General features: G+C 41.9%; 1 protein-coding gene across 1 annotated transcript in view; it reads right to left on the bottom strand.

Moving 5' to 3' along the window:
• The window catches only part of LOC139713765 (uncharacterized), a gene marked incomplete at its 5' end in the record, with an annotated part of 32,613 nt that extends 10,601 nt beyond the window's left edge, over nt 1-22,012 (bottom strand). The window contains 7 exons of the mRNA XM_071625467.1: nt 11,042-11,149; nt 12,139-12,280; nt 16,424-16,514; nt 17,743-17,885; nt 18,528-18,649; nt 19,667-19,755; nt 21,750-22,012. Of these exons, the coding sequence (XP_071481568.1) occupies nt 11,042-11,149; nt 12,139-12,280; nt 16,424-16,514; nt 17,743-17,885; nt 18,528-18,649; nt 19,667-19,755; nt 21,750-22,012 (958 nt within the window). The remainder of the gene's footprint in view (nt 1-11,041; nt 11,150-12,138; nt 12,281-16,423; nt 16,515-17,742; nt 17,886-18,527; nt 18,650-19,666; nt 19,756-21,749) is intronic.
• Between the last annotated feature and the right edge of the window lie 480 nt (nt 22,013-22,492).

The raw sequence follows: 22,492 nt of genomic DNA, 5'->3' as shown, positions 1-22,492 counted from the left end.
TATAGTGCAACAGTTCAACAATAAAATCTTTTTGTCACCTTGACAACTGTGGAAGACAATCAAAAAATCTAAAACATTACAGACTTCATAACCTCACACTTCGTACAACATCATGAAATGTCTTTTGACTCCATAGAACACCTTGTAAACATGTCATTCTCCGTGTTAATTACATCTCCAAGCCACGTGACTACCACCGCCCTCTATAGGCCGGAAACGTTTCTCAACTTCAACTTTTAATTACTTACGATATGTTCGGATACAAGTTCTCGCAGGAACTTTCAAGGTAAGAATGTTTACCTGAAACTGATAAAATTTGATGTGTATAAATTGTTACACAACAAGAAAGAAAACCAACAGTCTTTGCAACAAAAAAGCTGAGTACAGCGTCCCTTAAAGTTCACATGTCCTTCTTTAATGCCAATTAACAAGCTCCAAGGAATCCTGCGTCCAGACTAACGTCATACACGGTGGTCATGTCCTCCTGGAAGACGAGATTTCCGTCATTGTAGGTCTGGCGTTTCGCTGTCTCTTTGATGCGGTAGACTCGGCCGACGCATGCCTCTTCAAGTTGGGAGGTGCTCATTGGAGATCCGACCTCTCCCCGTGTCAGCTTGCGGACCTTCGTGGGAGGAGACGACGCATGTACCGTAGCCCGTCGCAGCACTATCACTTGGTAGCGCCGTTCCTTATGCTCCTCAAACACCTTATCGTCACCACTGTAGCTTGTACTGGAGGTTTGCTCACTGACGTTGAGCAATTGACCGGGAGTCAGCTTGTGGACGCTTAGCTCCTGCAGTGGACGGCCAACCTGAGTCGCTCTCAAAATTGGCGCATTTCCGTTCCCAATCCCATCACCCTCAGCCTCTTCCGTTTCCTCTTCCTCAGATGAGTCTGTGAATGCTGCTCCATCCTGAATGAGAGCCATCATTCCCCTCGGCTTTCCACTCAAAGGGGGACGAACAATTACGGAAGATGGACGAGCTGGCTGTACCTGGGCCTGATGCAGCTCAGCCTCTTCACCAACAGGCTCGGTTTCATCCAGATGAACTGCACGTTCCTCGCTATCAGAAATCTCTGCCGGGCCGTTCGCTGCCTCCTTCGATGGCAGCGCTTCCGACGGCTCTTCATCGACAGCCTTCCTAGTTGATGGCGACACAAGAATTTCAATACCCGATTCTTCCTTCCTGCTCGCCACAGGCTCAGCCCGTCCCTGTCTAGCTGACGGGCGCTCTGGAAACATGCCGCCCTGACTCCTGCTTCCTTCCCCACGACGATCCCTTCCCTGGTGACGGTGCCTAATGTGGGCCTGAAGATTGTCCCTTCGATTGAATGCACACTCACACTGGTCGCATTGATAGGACATTGGCCTGCGGTGCTCCACATCTATATGCCGCATTAAACTTCGTCGATGACGAAAGAAGCGTCGACAAGTGTAGCACTTCAAGGTGGCGCTCTCGTACCGAACCATAGTGAAATACCTGTACAATTAAGAACAAAAACAAACAAACAGGACACATCTTTACTGTCCTGAAGACCTGTGGTCAAGTCAAGTGTAATCCAATATAAACAGCAAATTACCACAGATGCATCACATCGGCTTAGTGGCTCAGTATAAAAATGACTGAGCATTATATTTCTTGAATCAACCGCTTTGGTTCTCTTCTCTGTCTCTGTGGATTCCTACGAGCTGCTGATGCAGGAGTCTGACGCCCAATAGGTAATTGATTATGGTATTCCTGTTGGTGGTCCACAGCAGTGTTTACATCCATGGTGCTTAGACCAGGAACTTCTGACTCGATAAGTGGTGCTGCTGTTGGAATTACTAGTTCGCCCTCTGACGAATCGACGTCTTGTTGCTTTGGTATTGTGCCTGGTTCTTGGTTCCACGTTTCTAACTCCTCGCCCTGATATGGTTTCAGGCGATCTGCATGGACAACCATCATCTTCCCCTGGGGTTTTGCTTGAAGTCTGTAAGTGACATCTGATAACTTGTGGATGATAAGGTAAGGTCCTTGCCATTTCCTCTGGAGTTTTGGTGACAAGCCCTTAGTTTTGGCTGCGTTAAAACACCAGACGAATGTCCCCACCTTCAGGTCTCTCTTACCAGCAGTCTTATCGTAAGTCATCTTTTGGTGTCTAGCGCTCTTTTGCAGATTCTTCCTTGCCCTTGCATGAGCTAAGCCCATGCGTCTTCGAAGATTTTCCGCATAGTCCGTCTGCAGTTCGTCCTCGGTCTGCTCGTCTTGAAGTACCTCTGTCGTGAGGTCTATCGGCAGACGTGTCTCACGCCCAAGCATCAGCATGTTAGGCGTCTCGCCTGTAGAGTCCTGAGGGGCAGACCTGTAAGCAAGAAGAGCTAATGGCAATTTTTCATCCCAGTCACGCTGCCTCTGAAGTGGATTGATCATCAACGATACCATGGTTATTAGAGTTCGATTGAATCTCTCAATCAAGCCGTCAGACTTCGGATTGTAAGGTGTCGTACGGGTCTTTTCGATGCCTAGAATCCGACACATCTCCTTGAACACTCGGGACTCAAAATTTCGGCCCTGATCAGAGTGTAACTTCAAGGGAACTCCAAATCGGCACACAAACTCTTGCACGAACTTGTTTGCTACCGTCTCTGCTGATTGGTCTGCTATTGGGTAAGCCTCCATCCACTTACTAAAGTAATCCCCAACGACAAGGATGTATCTATTCCCCCGTTCCGTCTCCGGGAGAGGTCCGACTATGTCCAGAGCAACTCTTTCCATTGGCATTCCTACTGGCCTTTGTTGTAGCGGTGCTTTCTTGTGAGCATTGGGAGCTTTCTTGCTGGCACACATGTTGCATGTTCTAACCACTGACCTGATGTCCGCATCCATACTGGGCCAGTAGAATCTCATGCGCACCTTTGCGATGGTTTTATTCATGCCGAGATGGCCTCCTGTGGCACCACCATGCAGTTCTCTGACAACTGCTTTGCGGTGACTTTCCGGTAGGACTCTGTGCCATCTCACCTCGCCTCCATCGTCTGATTCCCATCTTCTGCACAATACACCACTCTTCAACTCCAGCTGATCCCATATTCGCCAATATGTCTTCTCAGTTCCAGGTTTGCCTATCATCTCTGACCAGTCTGGTCTTGGGTCAGATTTCTCCTTACGTTCTATGATCCACTTCATGGATGAGTCTTCCAACTGTGCAGCTTTTATGTCTGCGGTGGTAACATTCGGCTGAGCAGTCACAGCCTTTACTTCTACTGCAGGAACGTGGTTGCTGTCAGATACACCATCGGCTCTCAAGCTCGATTCAGGTTCTGAAGAACTATGACCCGCTTGTCCTTTGTCACTTTCCGGTAAAGGGGGTGCTCTCAAGTGTGAAACTAGTCCAGTCGAGCCCTCGAGATTACGATCACATTGCCGGCAAGTCCCACATGGACGTCTGGAGAGACTATCAGCATTCGCGTGGGAGCGACCTGCCCTATGGACAATGGTTAAATCGTATTCAGCTATGACCTGAAGCCAACGGGCCATCTGTCCTTGTGGATCACGGAAGTTGAGAAGCCATTTCAGTGCCCCGTGATCAGTCCTGACTGTGATCTTACTGCCGTACAGATATTGGCGGAATTGCTTAAGAAAGACAACTATGGCAAGCAACTCCCTCCTCGTCACACAGTAGTTTCTTTCTGCTTTTGTCAGAGTCTTGCTCGCGTATGCGATCACCCTTTCCTTCCCATCCACCTCTTGGGATAAGACCGCACCAATGCCGACATTGCTTGCGTCCGTATCAAGGATGTACTCCTTTCCAGGGTCTGGATACGCCAAGATTGGAGCCGACACAAGGTGGTCTTGAAGGATCCTGAAGGCTTGCTCACAGTCATCTGTCCAAATGAAATCTCGTCCCTTCTCTGTCAACTGATGTAGAGGGCGTGCAATAGACGAGAATCCCTTGATGAATCTCCTATAGTACGAGGCAAGGCCAAGGAAACTCTGCACCTCTTTCACACAGGTAGGGGTTGGCCAATCCTTGATGACTCTTATCTTGTCTGGGTCTGTCGATACCCCTTCTGATGACACGGTATGCCCAAGATATAGAACACTTCGACGAAAGAGGAAACACTTCTTTGGTTTCAGTTTCAGACCAGCATCCCGCAATCTTTGAAACACTGTGGCCAGACGTGCTAGCTCTTCATCAATTGTTCTCGCAAAGACTATGATGTCATCTAGATACACTAGTAAGATGTTCCAATGGAGTCCAGAGAGAACACGTTCCATGAGGCGTTCAAAGGTTGAAGGTGCATTACACAAACCAAACGGCATGACTCGCCAAGAGTACAGCCCTCCTCTGACAACAAATGAAGATTTCTTCCTCGCGTCATCGTCCATACCAACTTGCCAGTATCCTGAAGCAAGATCCAAGGTTGAGAACCATGTTGAACCTGCCAAAGAATCTAGGGAGTCGTCAATGCGTGGGATAGGATACGCATCTTTGATTGTCACATTGTTAAGTTTGCGATAATCCACGCAAAACCTCTTAGTCCCATCTTTCTTCCGCACTAGGACAATGTTCGATGCCCAGGGACTATCTGATGGTTCAATCCGACCTGTCTTTAGCAGATTCTGCACTTGTCGATCCACCTCATCTTGCTCCTTGGGAGGAAACCGTCTTGGGCGTTGTCGAATAGGTGATGTGGTGCCCGTTTCAATGTGGTGCTGAATTAGGTTTGTGTACCCGATGTCTTCGTCAGACTTGGAGAAAATGTCTTGGTAATCACTCAACAGCTTCGCGATCTTAGAGTGAAATAGTGGATCAACCCCTTCCAAACTTTGTTTCAACAAATCGCTCAAGTGTTCAGGGACTTCGACTTCCTGTTGTCTCTCAAAACAGTCTGTGTTGACTTCCTCCACATCACTTGCTTCTAAAGGAGTGAAGTACCCAGCAGCTGTTCCCTTTCTGACCACACACACTCTCTCTCCTGGGTTGAAGACTCTAACAGGTACGATATTGCCTTGTGCCGATGCTACTACCCGTGCCACAATTACTCCCTTGCTTACTATCTCACTCTTCTCATTTGGTTCCACCAGTCCGAGACCAAGCTCCTCAGGTCGCCCTCTCACTAACCCCGAAATCAAAGCTTCATGGCCAGGAGGTATGCTTGTCGTAGAACTAACAACCACTCTCCTGCAAATTCTGTCGCCATACCTGCTCTTGCACTGGATCTTCTCACCATTAAGTTCCAGATGCATATCTCGGAGGTCTACGCGGGCTTGTGTTTCCAACAGGAAATCCATCCCAAGGATTCCTTCTAGATTCCCTGTATCACCAAACACAACACGTGATGTACAAACACTGTGCCCCACTTTCACTTCCATGATGGCACTGCCCATGGTTTCCATTTCACTCCCATCGGCATTCCGTACATCAGCTTCAAATGAGCTCAAATTCGGCCTCTGTCCATGTGGTATCCTATAGTACATAGATGAGGAGAGAATTGTGTCAGTTGCCCCAGTATCGACCAGGAGTAATGCTTTAACTCCTCGTACCTGTACGTCGACATAGAGTCCACCTTTCGCACACCCTCTTGGAAGAAATATTGTGTGATCACCTCCTTTAGATGTCGTGGTATTCCTTTGTCCCGTTCTGATTGGCTGGAACCCTGTACCTCCTACAGCCTCCTCTCGGGTTCCAGAGTTGGCTGGTTGTCGTTTCCCGAGGAGGTTTTCTCAGCAGCCCGTTTAGGACAGTTTCTAGCAAAGTGTCCAAACTCGTGGCAGTTGTAACACTCTTGACTTCGACCTGAGTTCTTCTGTCCACTACGGTTGCTACCTTCCGATTTTTTCTCTGCGTGTTCTCTTGCTTGCTTTCCTATTGCGTCTTTTAGCTTCTTCATTTCCTCCCAAATCAGGGACATCGAATCCTTCTCCTTGTCATCTGCAACTCGTGCATGCTTCAAATAACTTCGACCCCTGCCATTGCGTTGCTCCTCTAACCTCAAGAAGTTTTCTGTCGCTAATGCAGCTTGAATGGCTTCGTCCATGGACACGGGCCTGGCCCGGAACACACCTTCTCTGATCGCCTGGTCCTCAATAGCCTCTGTGAAATGTGTTCTAGCCAGACGGTCCTGTGCTTCTTCAGAGAGCTCTGGGTAAGCTAAAGTTGACATTTCCCGTATCACTTGTCCGAGTTCTTGCAGTGATTCCTTAGGTCCTTGACGCTTGAACCGTAATTCGAGCAGATAATTTTCTGCTAACTGCCCTGGTCCAAATCGTTTGTCCAGAAGCCGCACCAACTCCTTGTACTGCAAGGAAGAATCATCCCCAAGTACCTTCACTGCCTGACCTCGAAGACTCGCCGCCAAGAACACCTTAGCTTCCGCATCTTGCCAATTATTGGCTTCTTTGCACGCCTCAAAATGTTTGAAATAGTCCCTCCAAGATGTCTTCCCGTCGAATTTCTCTGGTAGAATATTTGGCTTGGAGAGATTCCTCAGTGGCATGCAATTCTGTCTGAATTGAGGTGATTCGGAACCATGTCTAGTATTATCTTTTCGAGTGGTTGTGACAACATCGAGGTTCATTTCTTCCGTTGCTTTACCAAGCTCTGGGAATCCTCCCTGACCGACTCGCACTCCTCCATCTACATTTACCCTTCTCCGTGAACGATTATCTGTCGTTGAAGTTGCTTTAGGCATCCATCCTGAAAGCTGAATATCAGCGAGATCGTCTGTTACCCTTTTCACCTTGTTCTGAGAATCAGGTACGGAGAATGCCGATTGCGGCAAAGAGGTTGGGGGTGTCACTTTGCCATCTGCGGCCACTCCTAGTGTCAATTGTTCAATCTGCAGTCTGAGCAAACGGTTCTGTTCTAGCAACAAATCGTTTTCCTCCTTCGACTGTTGTAGGTTGTCTTCACTTTGCTTCAACTCCGTTGTGAGAACGTCAAGCTCATCCTCAGCTGAGACTTTTCCTGTCGCCATTTTCTTCCACTTAGATTGTCGTATAGAAACTAAACTCAACTATTATTCTGTAGGCGCTGTAGAGTGATACAATAGCCGCTTGGTAGGCGCAGTGTCAAAAGGTATACCTATATGTAGGCGTCATGTAAATGCTATATACTGAAGAACCATTTAACACGCTCTATCTATCAGTATCTATGAAAGTAAAAAGCTATAGTCGTATGTACGTTATACTGTATCTAAATGACGTAGGCGCATAAGTCCTTCATTTGAGTACACATTGATGTATTCGGTATTTGAATACTTTTGAATTGCACTTTAAGGCGCTCTGGTTACAGGCGCTACTGAAACTGAGGCACCCACATCCGAAAATCTTTATGTGGAACTTTATGTAACGCTATGCTACTATACCTTAAAAACGCATTAACAAATTTAGTGTCTTTTTTTTTATAGCTTGCCTTAAGAGCCGTTCACATTATTTAACAATACAGTAGGCGCTTATCTCTCGACATGTCCAATATGGCTGCTCTTCATATAGAAGGCGCCCTATTTCTCTTCAACCTGCATTCTATAGGCGCCACATAACTATGCAACACACTATAGAGAGCCAGAACGAGGACTTACAAGAAGCCGTGGGGGCCTATAGCGCTCTACACAAAAGGCGCACTAAACTGAGAAGGCGTATGTAGCGCTCTACATAGGCGCTCTATATACCTCACTGGAATATACAAATATATGCGTGGCGAATATATCGTACATATACTACAGTAGTATAGGCGTAACCTACTTCCACAGGCGCTCCTGCAGAAGGTGACACATGCGCTCTACTGGTAAGGCGCAATACAACCTATGCCAACACGTCACAATACTGGCAGGCGCACGTAACTAGGCGCCGTCTCATCTAGGCGCGTCTGCCAGGCGCCGTGTTGTACTCGCACTCTCCCGTTGTTAGGCGCTACTAGGCGCACTCTGTGTACATTGAGATATGGTAGGCGTCAGTGTTACTGCGGGCGACACAGGCGTCGATGTAGGCGATGTTGCCGACGTCTTTCTGACATCTTCGGCCGTAATCGTAGACTAATATAGATAATGAGTATCTGTATACCGTTGTTGCATCCCACCGCTGCCACCAAAATGTAACGTAACCGTAAGTATCTTCTAGTTTCTCTCTCTCTCAACAGTCAGTAGACAGTATCTTATATACGATGTATTCTATGTAGGCTCTACGGTCACGGCCTTTACGTTAAAAATCACGCCAACACACCACGCCACATCATATTCGCAGAATTGATCACACTAAATCACGCGAATCATAACGAGTTCATGAAGATAAAGAACTTTATTACCGTATAATGACGATCCAGTCGACACAAAGTGGGTGTGAAGCCGACGCCTAGCACCTAACACCTACACACGTAACCCTATGGTAACTCGTAGGTGACGATTAGTCTGCCGGAGAGAATTCAGACAGCACGTCCGTCCGCTGTAGTGAACGCTCAGCAACTCTCCCCAACTACGCGGACGCGCTCGCAGATATACCCATAGCATAGCATACTACGAGCGCTAAGCGCGTCCGCCCTTTACACATGTACTATAATTAGTTGCCGAGCGCGCACGCCCTTCCAATACACGTACACGTAAGCTATATACACAACATACTTGTACGCAATCTACTTAATCGTCATTTCATTACAATATTAAATCTATTTAGATGCCTTTGTATGCTATGTAGTCTCCTAACAAAGCTATACTTGTAGTTATTGGGAGAACACTCTTAAATAATAACAAGGAAAAGTAGAAATTACGCGGTGCGTAAAATATGTCCCCGCCGGAAGTAGCATTTAGTAGCAAAATGTACAATATCGGTAAAAAATCAAGGTCAAAGGTCAAAGAAGTCAAAGGTCAAAATTCTGTGTAGAAGTTTTGAAGCCCTCACCTAGTGCCATCACAAAAAGCAAACGGAATCGAAATCGGGTTAGAAATGGCGAAGGAGTAGCATTTTGTAGCCAATGTACAATATAGGTCAAAAATCAAGGTCAAAGGTCAAAGAAGTCAAAGGTCAAAATTCTGTGTAGAAGTTTTGAAGCCCTCACCTAGTGCCATCACATAAAGCAAACGGAATCGAAATCGGGTTAGAAATGGCGAAGGAGTAGCATTTTGTAGCCAATGTACAATATAGGTCAAAAATCAAGGTCAAAGGTCAAAGAAGTCAAAGGTCAAAATTCTGTGTAGAAGTTTTGAAGCCCTCACCTAGTGCCATCACATAAAGCAAACGGAATCGAAATCGGGTTAGAAATGGCGAAGGAGTAGCATTTTGTAGCCAATGTACAATATAGGTCAAAAATCAAGGTCAAAGGTCAAAGAAGTCAAAGGTCAAAATTCTGTGTAGAAGTTTTGAAGCCCTCACCTAGTGCCATCACATAAAGCAAACGGAATCGAAATCGGGTTAGAAATGGCGAAGGAGTAGCATTTTGTAGCCAATGTACAATATAGGTCAAAAATCAAGGTCAAAGGTCAAAGAAGTCAAAGGTCAAAATTCTGTGTAGAAGTTTTGAAGCCCTCACCTAGTGCCATCACATAAAGCAAACGGAATCAAAATCGGGTTAGAAATGGCGAAGGAGTAGCATTTTGTAGCCAATGTACAATATAGGTCAAAAATCAAGGTCAAAGGTCAAAGAAGTCAAAGGTCAAAATTATGTGTACAAGTTTTGAAGCCCTCACCTAGTGCCATCACATAAAGCAAACGGAATCGAAATCGGGTTAGAAATGGCGAAGGAGTAGCATTTTGTAGCCAATGTACAATATAGGTCAAAAATCAAGGTCAAAGGTCAAAGAAGTCAAAGGTCAAAATTCTGTGTAGAAGTTTTGAAGCCCTCACCTAGTGCCATCACATAAAGCAAACGGAATCGAAATCGGGTTAGAAATGGCAAAGGAGTAGCATTTTGTAGCCAATGTACAATATAGGTCAAAAATCAAGGTCAAAGGTCAATGAAGTCAAAGGTCAAAATTCTGTGTAGAAGTTTTGAAGCCCTCACCTAGTGCCATCACATAAAGCAAACGGAATCGAAATCGGGTTAGAAATGGCGAAGGAGTAGCATTTTGTAGCCAATGTACAATATAGGTCAAAAATCAAGGTCAAAGGTCAAAGAAGTCAAAGGTCAAAATTCTGTGTAGAAGTTTTGAAGCCCTCACCTAGTGCCATCACATAAAGCAAACGGAATCGAAATCGGGTTAGAAATGGCGAAGGAGTAGCATTTTGTAGCCAATGTACAATATAGGTCAAAAATCAAGGTCAAAGGTCAAAGAAGTCAAAGGTCAAAATTCTGTGTAGAAGTTTTGAAGCCCTCACCTAGTGCCATCACATAAAGCAAACGGAATCGAAATCGGGTTAGAAATGGCGAAGGAGTAGCATTTTGTAGCCAATGTACAATATAGGTCAAAAATCAAGGTCAAAGGTCAATGAAGTCAAAGGTCAAAATTCTGTGTAGAAGTTTTGAAGCCCTCACCTAGTGCCATCACATAAAGCAAACGGAATCGAAATCGGGTTAGAAATGGCGAAGGAGTAGCATTTTGTAGCCAATGTACAATATAGGTCAAAAATCAAGGTCAAAGGTCAAAGAAGTCAAAGGTCAAAATTCTGTGTAGAAGTTTTGAAGCCCTCACCTAGTGCCATCACATAAAGCAAACGGAATCGAAATCGGGTTAGAAATGGCGAAGGAGTAGCATTTTGAAGCAAAATGTACAATATAGGTCAAAGGTCAAGGTCAAAGGTCACAACTGAAATTCTGTGTAGAAGTTTCAAAGCTCCCATGTAGTGCTATCATATAAAGCAAACAGAATTAAAATTGGCTCATAAATGACAGAGAAGTAGCAAATTGAACATTTTGATCACACACGGACGCACAGACAGACAGACAGACGGACGGACAGACACACGGACACACACACGTACGGAGCCCGTTTCATAGTCCCCTGCTCGAACTCGTTCGGCGGGGACAAAAACAAGAACGGATGCTTATTATGGGTAATGTAAAGCAAAGCTTACAGATGTACATCATAAACTACTACAATGCTACATATTGAATGATATCTCAGACTTACATTTCGACATTTGTATTCCGTGCCTGCAGTGTCATACTTCCACATACGAATAGTTCTGTCCTCACCGGCACTATAGAGGTAGTCAGGGGAAGCAACCAGGGTGTAGACCTGAGAACGGGAAAGAATGACACTTTTTAATAACCTTCCACCAGCGACTGAAACAACGAGTAAACACACTTGGATTGTATATCTTAGCTGACCCCCTCCATTGGGTCAACCAGCCAAAAATGGAAGAAGATTACCCTTCCAATGTCCTGATGGAGTCAATTTTGTCAGAAATAGGACATGAGGATTCAACTTGATACATTTCCAAAATAAATCAACAATAGAACAAAACATGATTTGGGTAAAGAGTTGATTTGTATACACATAGCAAATTTCATCTGCTTTAAATTTCAGTACATGTATTTCTAAGTGCAAAATACCTCTAGATCTTTCTGCTAGAAACCTGTTTATCACTGTGTTGTCACAAAGTATAGGAGAATGGATAGTGGCACATGCATACATAGCACAAAATATGAATAGCAACATAAAGGGGATAGATGTAGTTAGCCCAGCAAAATGGGCCCTTCACTACCACTATGGCAACCCTCTATTCAAAATTCCTCAAACATATTAAATGTAGCCAAGATTGTCCCATTTACTACAAATCACATGAAGGAATACTAAAAAATTAACAGTCAACAGGAACTGTCATGCATAGTTCTACCAAAAAGAAGCACAGTGAAATACGTTGCATGAAAACCCATCTGATCAGTATCAATTTCTGCATGTTAGATATTCTACTAGCAGACTACATTAACTGGAGCTGGCTACATGATTTGCTTGGTAAAGATGATAGGCCAGGACATTTTACCTTGAAACAGCATTTACCACATGATCCAGTACAAAGACATGAGTACATATCTGATCTAACAAGACCAGAGAAACTTTAGAGATCATGTTGCATCTCACAAATGGAAAGGGGTAGAAAAAAAATACTTCTCAACCATAGGTCACAATCTACAAAACACACATGGTGCCACTCAGTAAAAGTAATATACTGCAGTTTGTGGTGTACCATCAGTCACAGGATAGTTTTCATAGTGTGAACTCACCGTGTCTGTGTGTCCCTGCATGATCTGTATACAGCCTTTGCTCAGTTTCTCAATGTCCCATACCTTGATATGACAGTCACCACCACTGCTGTACACCTTGTGTCCATGGATAGCAATGCAGTGGATGACACTACTGTGACCCCTATTGACAAGAGTGGGCGAGAATCATTCCATTACAGGATTGGACTTTTGTGTTAATTTTGTCATGAATATGCAAATGACTGGTTTAAAGTCACTTATTAATATGCATTACATATCTGACAGGAAGACATGATAGAAAAGAAAAAGATTGAGCCATGCACATATGTCATAATACAGATCCAGCATTGACCCGCTGAGGACGGTTTAATTTTGCTGCAACACACATTTCCCATAGATTTCTGCCCGAGTATACTCTGGACTCGTCCTCAACGGGTTAATGGCAACTGAGAGATAAACTTGCTCTAACCATCTAAACTTTGTGGACATGCCTGTCTGGTATGTTGTTGTGTTTTACTGGAATTTGCTTTGCTGAATTAATTTTTCCTTCATCCCTTTAATAATCATTTAATACAATTTTACAAATATAACTCTTTTACAAATATAACTCTTTTTTATAACACTTTTAGGGATTCAACCTAAATCGCTTCAACTTATATCTCATTTTGAGGCCCTCCCTGCTTAAATAGTCTCTTGCTGTCAACCCTGATCTATCCTTTGAGAATATTCCAGCCCATGTTGTCATGAAGGAGTGGACACTGATAGTGGTATTGACATGTAGTATGGCTGATTATCATCTCTCTACATACTAAGTACTACATTCTTCCCCTTTTACAAATGTACATTAACCCTTTAGCAACTGAAGATTCTCTACATAATGGCCTATGGTTCCCTGGAAGGTACAACTTTCTAAATGAAGTAAAATAGCTCACTGCATGTTTAGTTTAGACTGTTATAAGTTATGTTTATTTGAAAGTCTAGATAATGGTGAATCAAAGGAGTAATTCTGACATACATTTGCTGACCTTTGACCTCTTTCAAATTACAAAATTATATACTCAATATGAAAACAAAAAATGATAAAGCATGAAACTATTTAAAACCAGAAATGTCGCTACGGGGACTGATGCCTCCGCCATAATGCATGATTCTCCCAATAGGTGTATAGTACAATGTCTTCACAATGTGTGATGACAGTTTCACATAACTGGCAAAATATTGAAATGACAGGTTTGTCAGAAATATCTTGAATGTTCACTTTCCTTGAACTGGGTTTGCTATAAATGTCTAAGAGTGCAGTTACACATATTTGGGGAATTGAGGATTTTTACTTGACTTCTGACTGACCCTTTTATAAGTTTAAGCATTGAGTAATTCTCAAGGTATGAAGAAAGAGTGTAATTACAGTACAACATAGAATTTCTTTTTTTTGCATTTTAACCTGGCCTTTGACCCTTAACCTTCGACCTTCTGGCTGGAAATTTCCCAGAGAATCTCCATTAGGTAATATATGTACATATTAAGTTTTAAAACTAATAATGCAAGCATTGCATTACTAGTATATGAGGGAAATAGCAAAATTTTGAGGAGTTGACCTTGACCTTTGACCCCTGACTATTGACCCATGACCCCTAAATTCCCTAGATAATCCCTGCCAGTCAGTACATGCGTATGTATCAAGTTCCATGAAAATACATCGAACCATTTGCGAGAAAAGTGAAATTGTAACATTTTCACCTAACTTTTGACCTTTTGACCTTTGACCTTACGACATGAAACTCTCTCTGGAGAATCTTTACCCAGTAGTACATGTCTACACTAAGTTTCAAGAAAATACCTTTGGGCATTGCATAGATATGGGGGAAATAGCAACATTTTTTGGCATTTGACCTTGACCTTTTGACCTTTGACCTCTTGCCAATGTCACTAAAATCTACTCAACTAATTGCCCCATCATGCATCATCCTTGGACCAAGTTTGGTGAAAGGTGCTTCATCCAGTTTGGAGTTATCACGTAAACAGATAAATTTTAGGATTTGACCTTGATTTTTGACCTTTGACCTCTGTCCGATTCCACTAAAAAACTACTCATTAATTGTCCCATCATACATCATACTCGGACAAAGTTTGGTGAAATTTGCTCAATCCAGTCTTGAGTTGTCGCGTAAACAAATACAATTTCATGATTTGACCTTGACCTTTGACCTTTGACCAATTTCACCCAAAATCTAATCAAGTAATTGCCCTATCATACTTTATACTTGGACCAAGTTTGGTAAAATTCCAGTCAATATTACTCAAGTTATCGCGTAAACTAATGCGGACGGACGTACATACGGACGGACAGACAACCCGAAAACATAATGCCTCCGGCACCACTTCGTGGCGGAGGCATAAAAAGAACAAGGCAAGTGCAAAATTGTGTCTCGCCCATTCGCATACAAGAAATGATTATTTTTCTAACTCCCAGAAGTTCATTGACCCGCCTATGACCTTTGACCTTGTGGTGACCTTCAACTCCATAAGAGACATTTACCATCCAAGTTTGGTCACAAACGGACAAAGGGATCAAAAGCTATGAGCCATAAAAACTTAAAAACTGGGCCCTAAAAATTTGTTCACCCCTTTCTGTGACCTTTGACCGTGTGATGACCTTTAATTCCCCAAGGGACATCTAACGTTCAAGTTTGGTCACAAACGGACATAGGGATCAAAAGTTCTGAGCCACAATCAAACGCGCCCTAAAACCTTAACATTGGGCCCTAAAAACTTAACATTGGGTCCTAAAAGTTTGTTGACCCCTGTCTGTGACCTTTGACCTTGTGATGACCTTCACCTTCCCGAGGGACATCTACCATCCAAGTTTGGTCACAAACGGAGAAAGGAATCAAAAGTTGTGAGCCATAATCAAAACGCGCCATAAAAACTTAACATTGGGCCCTAAAAGTTCGTTGACCCCTGTATGTGACCTTTGACCTTGTGATGACCTTCACCTCCCCAAGGGACATCTACCATCCAAGTTTGGTCACAAACAGATAAAGGGATCAAAAGTTATGAGCCGTAACCAAAACGCACCATAAAAACTTAACATTGGGCCCTAAAAGTTTGTTGACCTCTGTATGTGACCTTTGACCTTGTGATGACCTTCACCTCCCCAAGGGACATCTACCATCCACGTTTGGTCACAAACAAAGGGATCAAAAGTTATGAGCCATAATCAAAACGCGCCATAAAAACTTAACATTGGGCCCTAAAAGTTCGTTGACCCCTGTCTGTGACCTTTGACCTCGTGGTAACCTTCAACTTCCCAAGGGACATCTACCATCCAAGTTTGGTCACAAACAGACAGATACATCAAAAGTTACCAGCCATACACGAAATGCGCCCTAAAAACTTAACATTGGGCCCTAAAAGTTCATTGGCCCCTGCCTGTGACCTTTAACCTTGAGGTGATCTTCATACTTGGTAAAATGTAAAACTTTGTATGACCTCTCTTCCCTCCAAGTTTGATTCAAATTGAAGCGCAGAGTACAGAGTTATTCAAGTTTTTATAGCGTTACGGACAGACGACGGACGGACGGACGACGGACGGACAGACGCCGCAGGCGATCCCTTAGTCTCCCCACACCTCCGGTGGGCTCGACAAAAATGGACGGGCGGTGTTGGGTGTTTCAGTTTCCGTTGAGGACAGGCTGATTTTGCTACAACATGCATTTCCCATAGACACTTGCCCGAGTATTCTCCGGACTTGTCCTCAACGGGTTAATACCATGTGTCATACTTCCCTCGTGTCTCACAGCAAAAATATGAGATAAACTAATGGTTGTTAAAACTTTCCACAATCAAATATCTTAATTGAATATCAAAGATCAAGTATCATGAATACCATATGTCCTGACTAAAGCACATTTTGAGAATAACCATATGCAGTTTAATGGAGCATGTCATAATTCATCTTTACAAGCATCACCATCAAACTCATTATCCAGAGGATAATGGCCAGTAAATGTATGATAACAATTTTTTGCTTACGGCCTGAAAATATATGCAAATCTTAGATGTTACAACTAACCAATATGGTCCAAAATTAAAATCATATTGAAATAGCAATAACAACAGATAATGATACCAGTTAACAAGACAGAGACTACAAAGTATACCTTGAAAATGTGTGACCCACATAACCTCAATTTAAGGGAAAATCTTAATCATCAGGGGTTTGTGACTACATACATTGTACATATACATAGAGTGGAAAAAGAAATATATTAAGTGACATACACATGTATCATTGTATCATACTCACATGAGGGTACCGATGCATTTAAACTCAAAAGGCACCTGCCAGTGATCAGAGCGGTTGCTTGGGAAGACAAACTCCAAAGAGTTTCGAAGACCTAGACAGGACAGTATCCAACCATGAGAAACATCTTTGATTACAGCGTGAATGGAACTTGAACGTACTTGGAACGTAATGGAATGATGCTACATATAAAGCTACAACTTGTTGCATGTCAAATCACTTCATTTCTCAAAAAAGGTGTATTCATGGTGATTGGAGAGGTAAGCTTGACAGGCCTAAAGTGAATGACACTTTGTATTCTTTTACTGAAATCATATCAGACTACAGAAATCTGTGGCTCAAAGTGAGCACATGCTTGCGATAAGTTTAGTCCTGAGAAGTGAAAACTATATAAGCCATGACGTGAGGAAAGGGTCCCCAGAGCTGTCACACACAAACACCAGAAAATAGCATGGAAGTTTGACAAACCAATACACGCAAAATGAGATCAGCTAGTACCTAGCACGCACATGCATAGACGCATCAAAAAGCGGCAGGATTTGGACAAAACATGCTCTTTCAAATGTCATAATTGGGCCATTCAGGAGTGGAATTTCAGGAAACGGTTTGCAAATCTAAATACATCAGAGTTCATTCTACAATGTGGCGGTGAAAACTCATTTTCGGTATTTCATACCCTAAGGGCTCTTTTCTCGCGTCATGGCTCATATGATTTCAGAATTTATCAAAGAACCATGTCAGGTTTCCTACAGCACTGACAACTACAACTTACAATAATGCCGATTACCATGACAGTAATCATGTTAAATCAATCTGCTTTGAGCATTTGTATTGTTGCCATGGTAACTGCAGTTTTTGTGATTTAAAATTGCATTCTCTTAATTAATGGACTCAGCCAAAAACCAACCTATATCAACATCATTTGCATATTCTTTGTTTTTTATGTTTCAATGCAATATGCACATAGCACAAGAACATGTATACGAACAATCCATTTTAAATCAATGTCATTTTGACGTCCCCTTTTCACTACCTGTCAACCTGTGCCTTATAGACTTTGCATACTTAATATGATACATGTTTATGTGTATTTTTCACTTCAGTGTCTTAATCCCGTTTACACATACCATCTTACCATTTGAACTATATTTTACATTATGACAAATTTCTAAAGAAAGAAGATTTGAAATACATTAAAAGTTGATTAATTATTTGAAATATCATAGTTTGTGATGTGTATAATCAATACGACAGACTGTTACTGCAAATAGCTTGCTACACCAGTTCTATAAGAAGTTAGAGAGTGAGTGGGTTAAACTGACTTGATATGCTGCCTGTGCTGCCGGAGCGAGATTGACGGAAAGACCTCGCCGAGAAGCTCCTGGATAGGAAGTCTTGGCCGAGAGGCGGTGATGTACTGGGAGTATTGTTATCTGATAATCTTTCATTCACTGTAAGCATTTGTCTGATGTAGACAGACAAACACCAAAATAAAAAAGAAAGACAATGTCTAAGTTTCATCTATGAAAGTTTACAGATCATTATGACTTACATAGCAATGAAACTTATGTTAATGTCTGATTTTTTTCTGTTGGATTTTATGTTTGATGAACATAACATAGCATTTCTAATCCTAATCATGTTCAATTTCTAATTTAGAGAAATTATGTTAGTTACTAGTGTTAAATTATCATTCTAAAATCAATTTGAATTGTGATGCATATATTTAGTATATTCTGCCATAATTCCCTTTTTGGTGGATATTATTACAAGTTCTTTCTTCTTTGACTTTGTTATCTTTAAAGTGTTGTGGGATATACAAATTTGTCAGCTACTAGGAATGTAAACCTTACTGAAGCAAAAAGAATGCACTTGGGCACAACTTATATAATTATTGCTTGCGAAGGATACAAATAACTTCTGGGGGACAAATAATAATAATTTGTAAATTCCGTGCAGTGGTCTCCATACTTTAAAGGATGATTAAAGGAAACATGACAAACTAATATCCCCTGAAACTTATTCTTCATCATAATGGTATTCTTTTCCTGCAAAGTGGTGTTATTTCTAAGCTATCCAGCTATGGAAGACTAAGAAGCCAACTTACGCTTCAAGCTTCTTCATGTGTGACAGGAGGGTGTCATGTGACTGCTCCAGGACGGTTAGTTTGTGATTCAGACTCTCTACTTGCATCTTTAGCTCAGCATTCTCCTTCTGCAATTCCAGAACCTGATGGGAAATCAACATTTGTGACCGTGCATCACAAGACCAACAGAAAGTTGCACACCCTCATTTCACATAAGAACTCAAAATAGGTGAAATGTGTCAAGCTAGTCGATCTTAAGTTTTGTTGTTGTTGTTGTTGTTTTTTAAGCAATTCTTCTTCTACATTATTCTTAAGTTTGGGATCATCAAAGTGAATGCGAAATTGCACTTTATTGCAGTTTTTCTAGGACATTTATTTATTTATTTTTTTTTAGAGTATTGTAATAAGGTATGTCTTACAGACTTGTCCCTTTTCATTTCTTAACTCGTTGAAGACGAGTCCAGAGGACACTCAGGTAGGTATCTAAGGAAAATGCGTATTAGGGCGAAACTTGTCCGTCCTCAATGAGTTAAAAACCCCTTAAACACTCTTCACTTTCAGATCTAGTATCGTTTGAAAGGCTGTTGCTACTGCATTGAAAGTTGGTACTAGTCATGAACAGAATGTGCTAACAGCGTGTGAACAATTTCATCACTTCATTGTGGTTCTTAATGAGTTTTACTTCCTGTTCTTGTCCCATTCACTGCTCACAGCACAGCATGGTGTAAGATTAGACACTATATTAAAACAGACTTTTAAAGGTTCCCTGAAATACAAATGCCTGTTGATTTGTGTTGATACCCTCAACATCATTTTTGCAGTGAAACAAATATCTAGAAACATTTCATATATTTCTATCCTAATTTTTCTTCTGTTTTTCTTCTATTCTTCTTCAGATTACTTGGATACACCCACAAAAAATCCTTCCAAACCAATATTCCTGTTGTGACCTCATCTGTCAATCATTGCTTATATGTTTAACAAAACACATTGGAATGCACCTTCCCCTCGACTCAGCATAACTTGCATGTTCCCTCGCCATGTCTATTGTTAGTCACATTAATATCACTCAAACATGCAAGTTAAGCTACCATGACAATACCTCATCTAAGTGTTCTTATAAGTGTAAGGAAGATCTCGAGATTATAAGCCCAGCTCACCACAGATGGGATGTTTTCGGCTGGTATCCGACAGCTGCAGGTCTTACTGTGTTCCTCTGCCTTCTGCTTTGTTCCTCTGAATGTGCAGCCTGAAATCATCAAACAAGCTGTGTGAGATCCTTTCTCAATCATGACTCAAGAGATTTCTTCCTGTTTTTTAAACCATGTAGCTTTCTCAAAATTTGTAAAATTAAAGTTATTAGCAGAATATTGTGGTCCCACAGGGAAAAACAAGTACTGTATGAGAAACATATGCAATGAGTTTACATTCTGATACACAAGTAATGGCATTCCAATATATTGCAATTGCTCAGTATCTGGACAAATGTTCACGGACAAGGATTCAATATTTTTTCTTTGATCTTGATTCTTGAGAATACATAGAATTAACACAACAAAGCACAACTAGCATGATGTTATTTGTGTGCCAAAATAGTGATATCTGACTGAGTTGATTCAAGTATGACATTTTTCGTAGAGTGAGGAATATCTAAAGAGTGGACTTAAACAATAGGCAATGCTGATTTCAAGTGGGTTTGCTATTCATTTGAAATTATTTGCAGCTAAAGTTCATCAAATGGAGTGCAGGTTTAGTGTTCATTCGAATTACAAATTATAAAATTTGTTATTATGATGATTGATGATGATATATAATGTTTTTCTGTTTTGTAATGTTGGCAAAAAGATGCCTTTGTGATATGTCTTTTGAATGTTGTCAATGTAATTGCGTATTGTATATTTTTCTGTTTTGTAAAAAGCATTTGAACAAAACAAATATCCATGATATGGACAATAAAGACTGAAATGAAATGAAATGAAATTATATTAGTTTTCTTGCTAAGTTTTTAGAAATTGAATCAATATCAAAGGCTCTATGGCATTGCGATGGTCATTAATCAAAACATGATTCTCTTTCTACCATAACATGAGTAGACACCTATCAAAATTGACATTATCTAAAATTTAGGCATTTAGACAAATTTTGTAAACCTTTAATTTACCTGAATTATCTTTACTGCATCTACAGAAGTAAGCATGTGCCATATTTCTAGCAGGTCTGGTAGTTGCAATGAACTAAAACACTGAATTTTTCATTTAATCCTATTTAAAGCTCTGCTATGCATTTTTTATAGTCGATCCTTTCTCCCAATGACACAAAATCACCTCCGCAATTTTCAGCTGTGAGGTTTCTGTGGCTACACTGATGTAATCCAAAATGATCTACTACTGTAAACGTCAATATTTTCGCGCGATTAATTTTTCGCGCTGAGCGGCTTGAAAACTTATTCGCGGGTTCTTAAATTCGCGCTCCGCAGCAGGTTACTTTACTGTAGTACACATTCACTGCTTTCATCCAAAGCCTCTGCTACATAGCTTGCTATGCCAGCGTACGACAAGCGACGTAGCGAGCGGCTCGACTGCGAGTACAAGCACTCAAATACGTAGTACAGCTGTGACTGTAGTACCGTAGTCACGGGGGAATGTAGCATCGGTGGGCCATACGTGCGGTGCACACATGCATGCTACAGTACACAGCAATCTATCGTCTCTTCGCACAGTACTAGTAGCGTAAACATGCCTGTACATTGTACTACGTAGCAGTATCATCGATGAAGCGCACACAATTCATCCCGTTCAAAATGTGCATAGAAAATTGTGAAGATATATTCGCGCGTTTTTGAATTCGCGCTAGCCGAACGTAGCGCGAAATCCGCGAAAATTAATGTACCGCGAAAATTTCCACGTTTACAGTAGTAGTAAAAAAAAAAGAGGAAAAAAAACTGGTCAAGATTGGTGGAACATTTGATACCTTTACCACTATTACTCTGACTCAAATGAGAGTATAACACCAAATCATTTCTCATTTGGTTTAAATGTGAGGGTCACATAGTAAAGAGTGTCTCACCGCAAGACCAAAGGAGACTGTGGTTAAAGGCACCATGAACCGGGAGGTGGTAGACGACTTGTCTAGAGATTTGAGGTCACACGACTCATAACTAAATCATCCTCGCCGACAGCTCAGCTAAATTTCCAGGTTATGTTTTGACCTGACTTTACCACCACAAGTGAGGGATTTCCTTACCTTGATCCTGGTAGGGACATGGATACTGTGTGCATTCCAGGAGGTGACTTTCCAACGCCTTCCTCCTGTGCTTACCACAGAGGGTGCTGTTTGGACAATCCACCTTGATGTAGCTACAAGTCTCATCATGGCTATTCAGCGATGCCAGAGGAATGATTTCTGGGCAGCCTGTCTCGTCTTCTATGACATCATTGCGAGAGTCCAGTCTCTTGATGCCACACTTGCAGAAGATTTGTAGTTCATCTATCTGGGATTCAATGGACCTGGAAATGAAAGGAATTTTCAAAGATCAGAGACAAATCTTGAAATAATTTCATTTCATTTTCTATAAACCACTTAGAGACAGCTGGCCCATAGTCCCATATATATTGTATAATCTAACATCTAGCAAAGCCAAGGATATGAAGCAGACAAGACTAGTACCGGTAGTAGTATCGGTGAACAACAGAATTCACACTACTACACTAGCTACTGCATACTGGCCTGCCTGCTTCAATTTCACACAATACAGGGTCTGACGTCTGCAAATCATTTTATGGTTGAGGAAATTGTGCTATTAAACCAAAAAAGAAGCTCCAAACTTCAGTTTCAGAACAGCAAATGAAAATTCAATGACATTATAAATGTAACTTAGACGAGACACTTGAAAGCTCCTTCACCTTCTTGCTTGCACTCGAGTCTCGCCGCTCTGGTTTATAAGACTGTCTTCACAAAAACAAAAAAAACAAGAGACCCGCGGGTCT

This window comes from Diadema antillarum, unplaced genomic scaffold (genome assembly GCF_040938485.1).
Source record: "Diadema antillarum isolate AM-2024a unplaced genomic scaffold, OU_Dant_1.0 seq00002059_RagTag, whole genome shotgun sequence".
NCBI lineage: Eukaryota > Metazoa > Echinodermata > Echinoidea > Diadematoida > Diadematidae > Diadema > Diadema antillarum.
The sequence above is the reverse complement of the archived record's forward strand: the minus strand, read 5'-3'. Positions and strand labels throughout refer to the sequence as shown.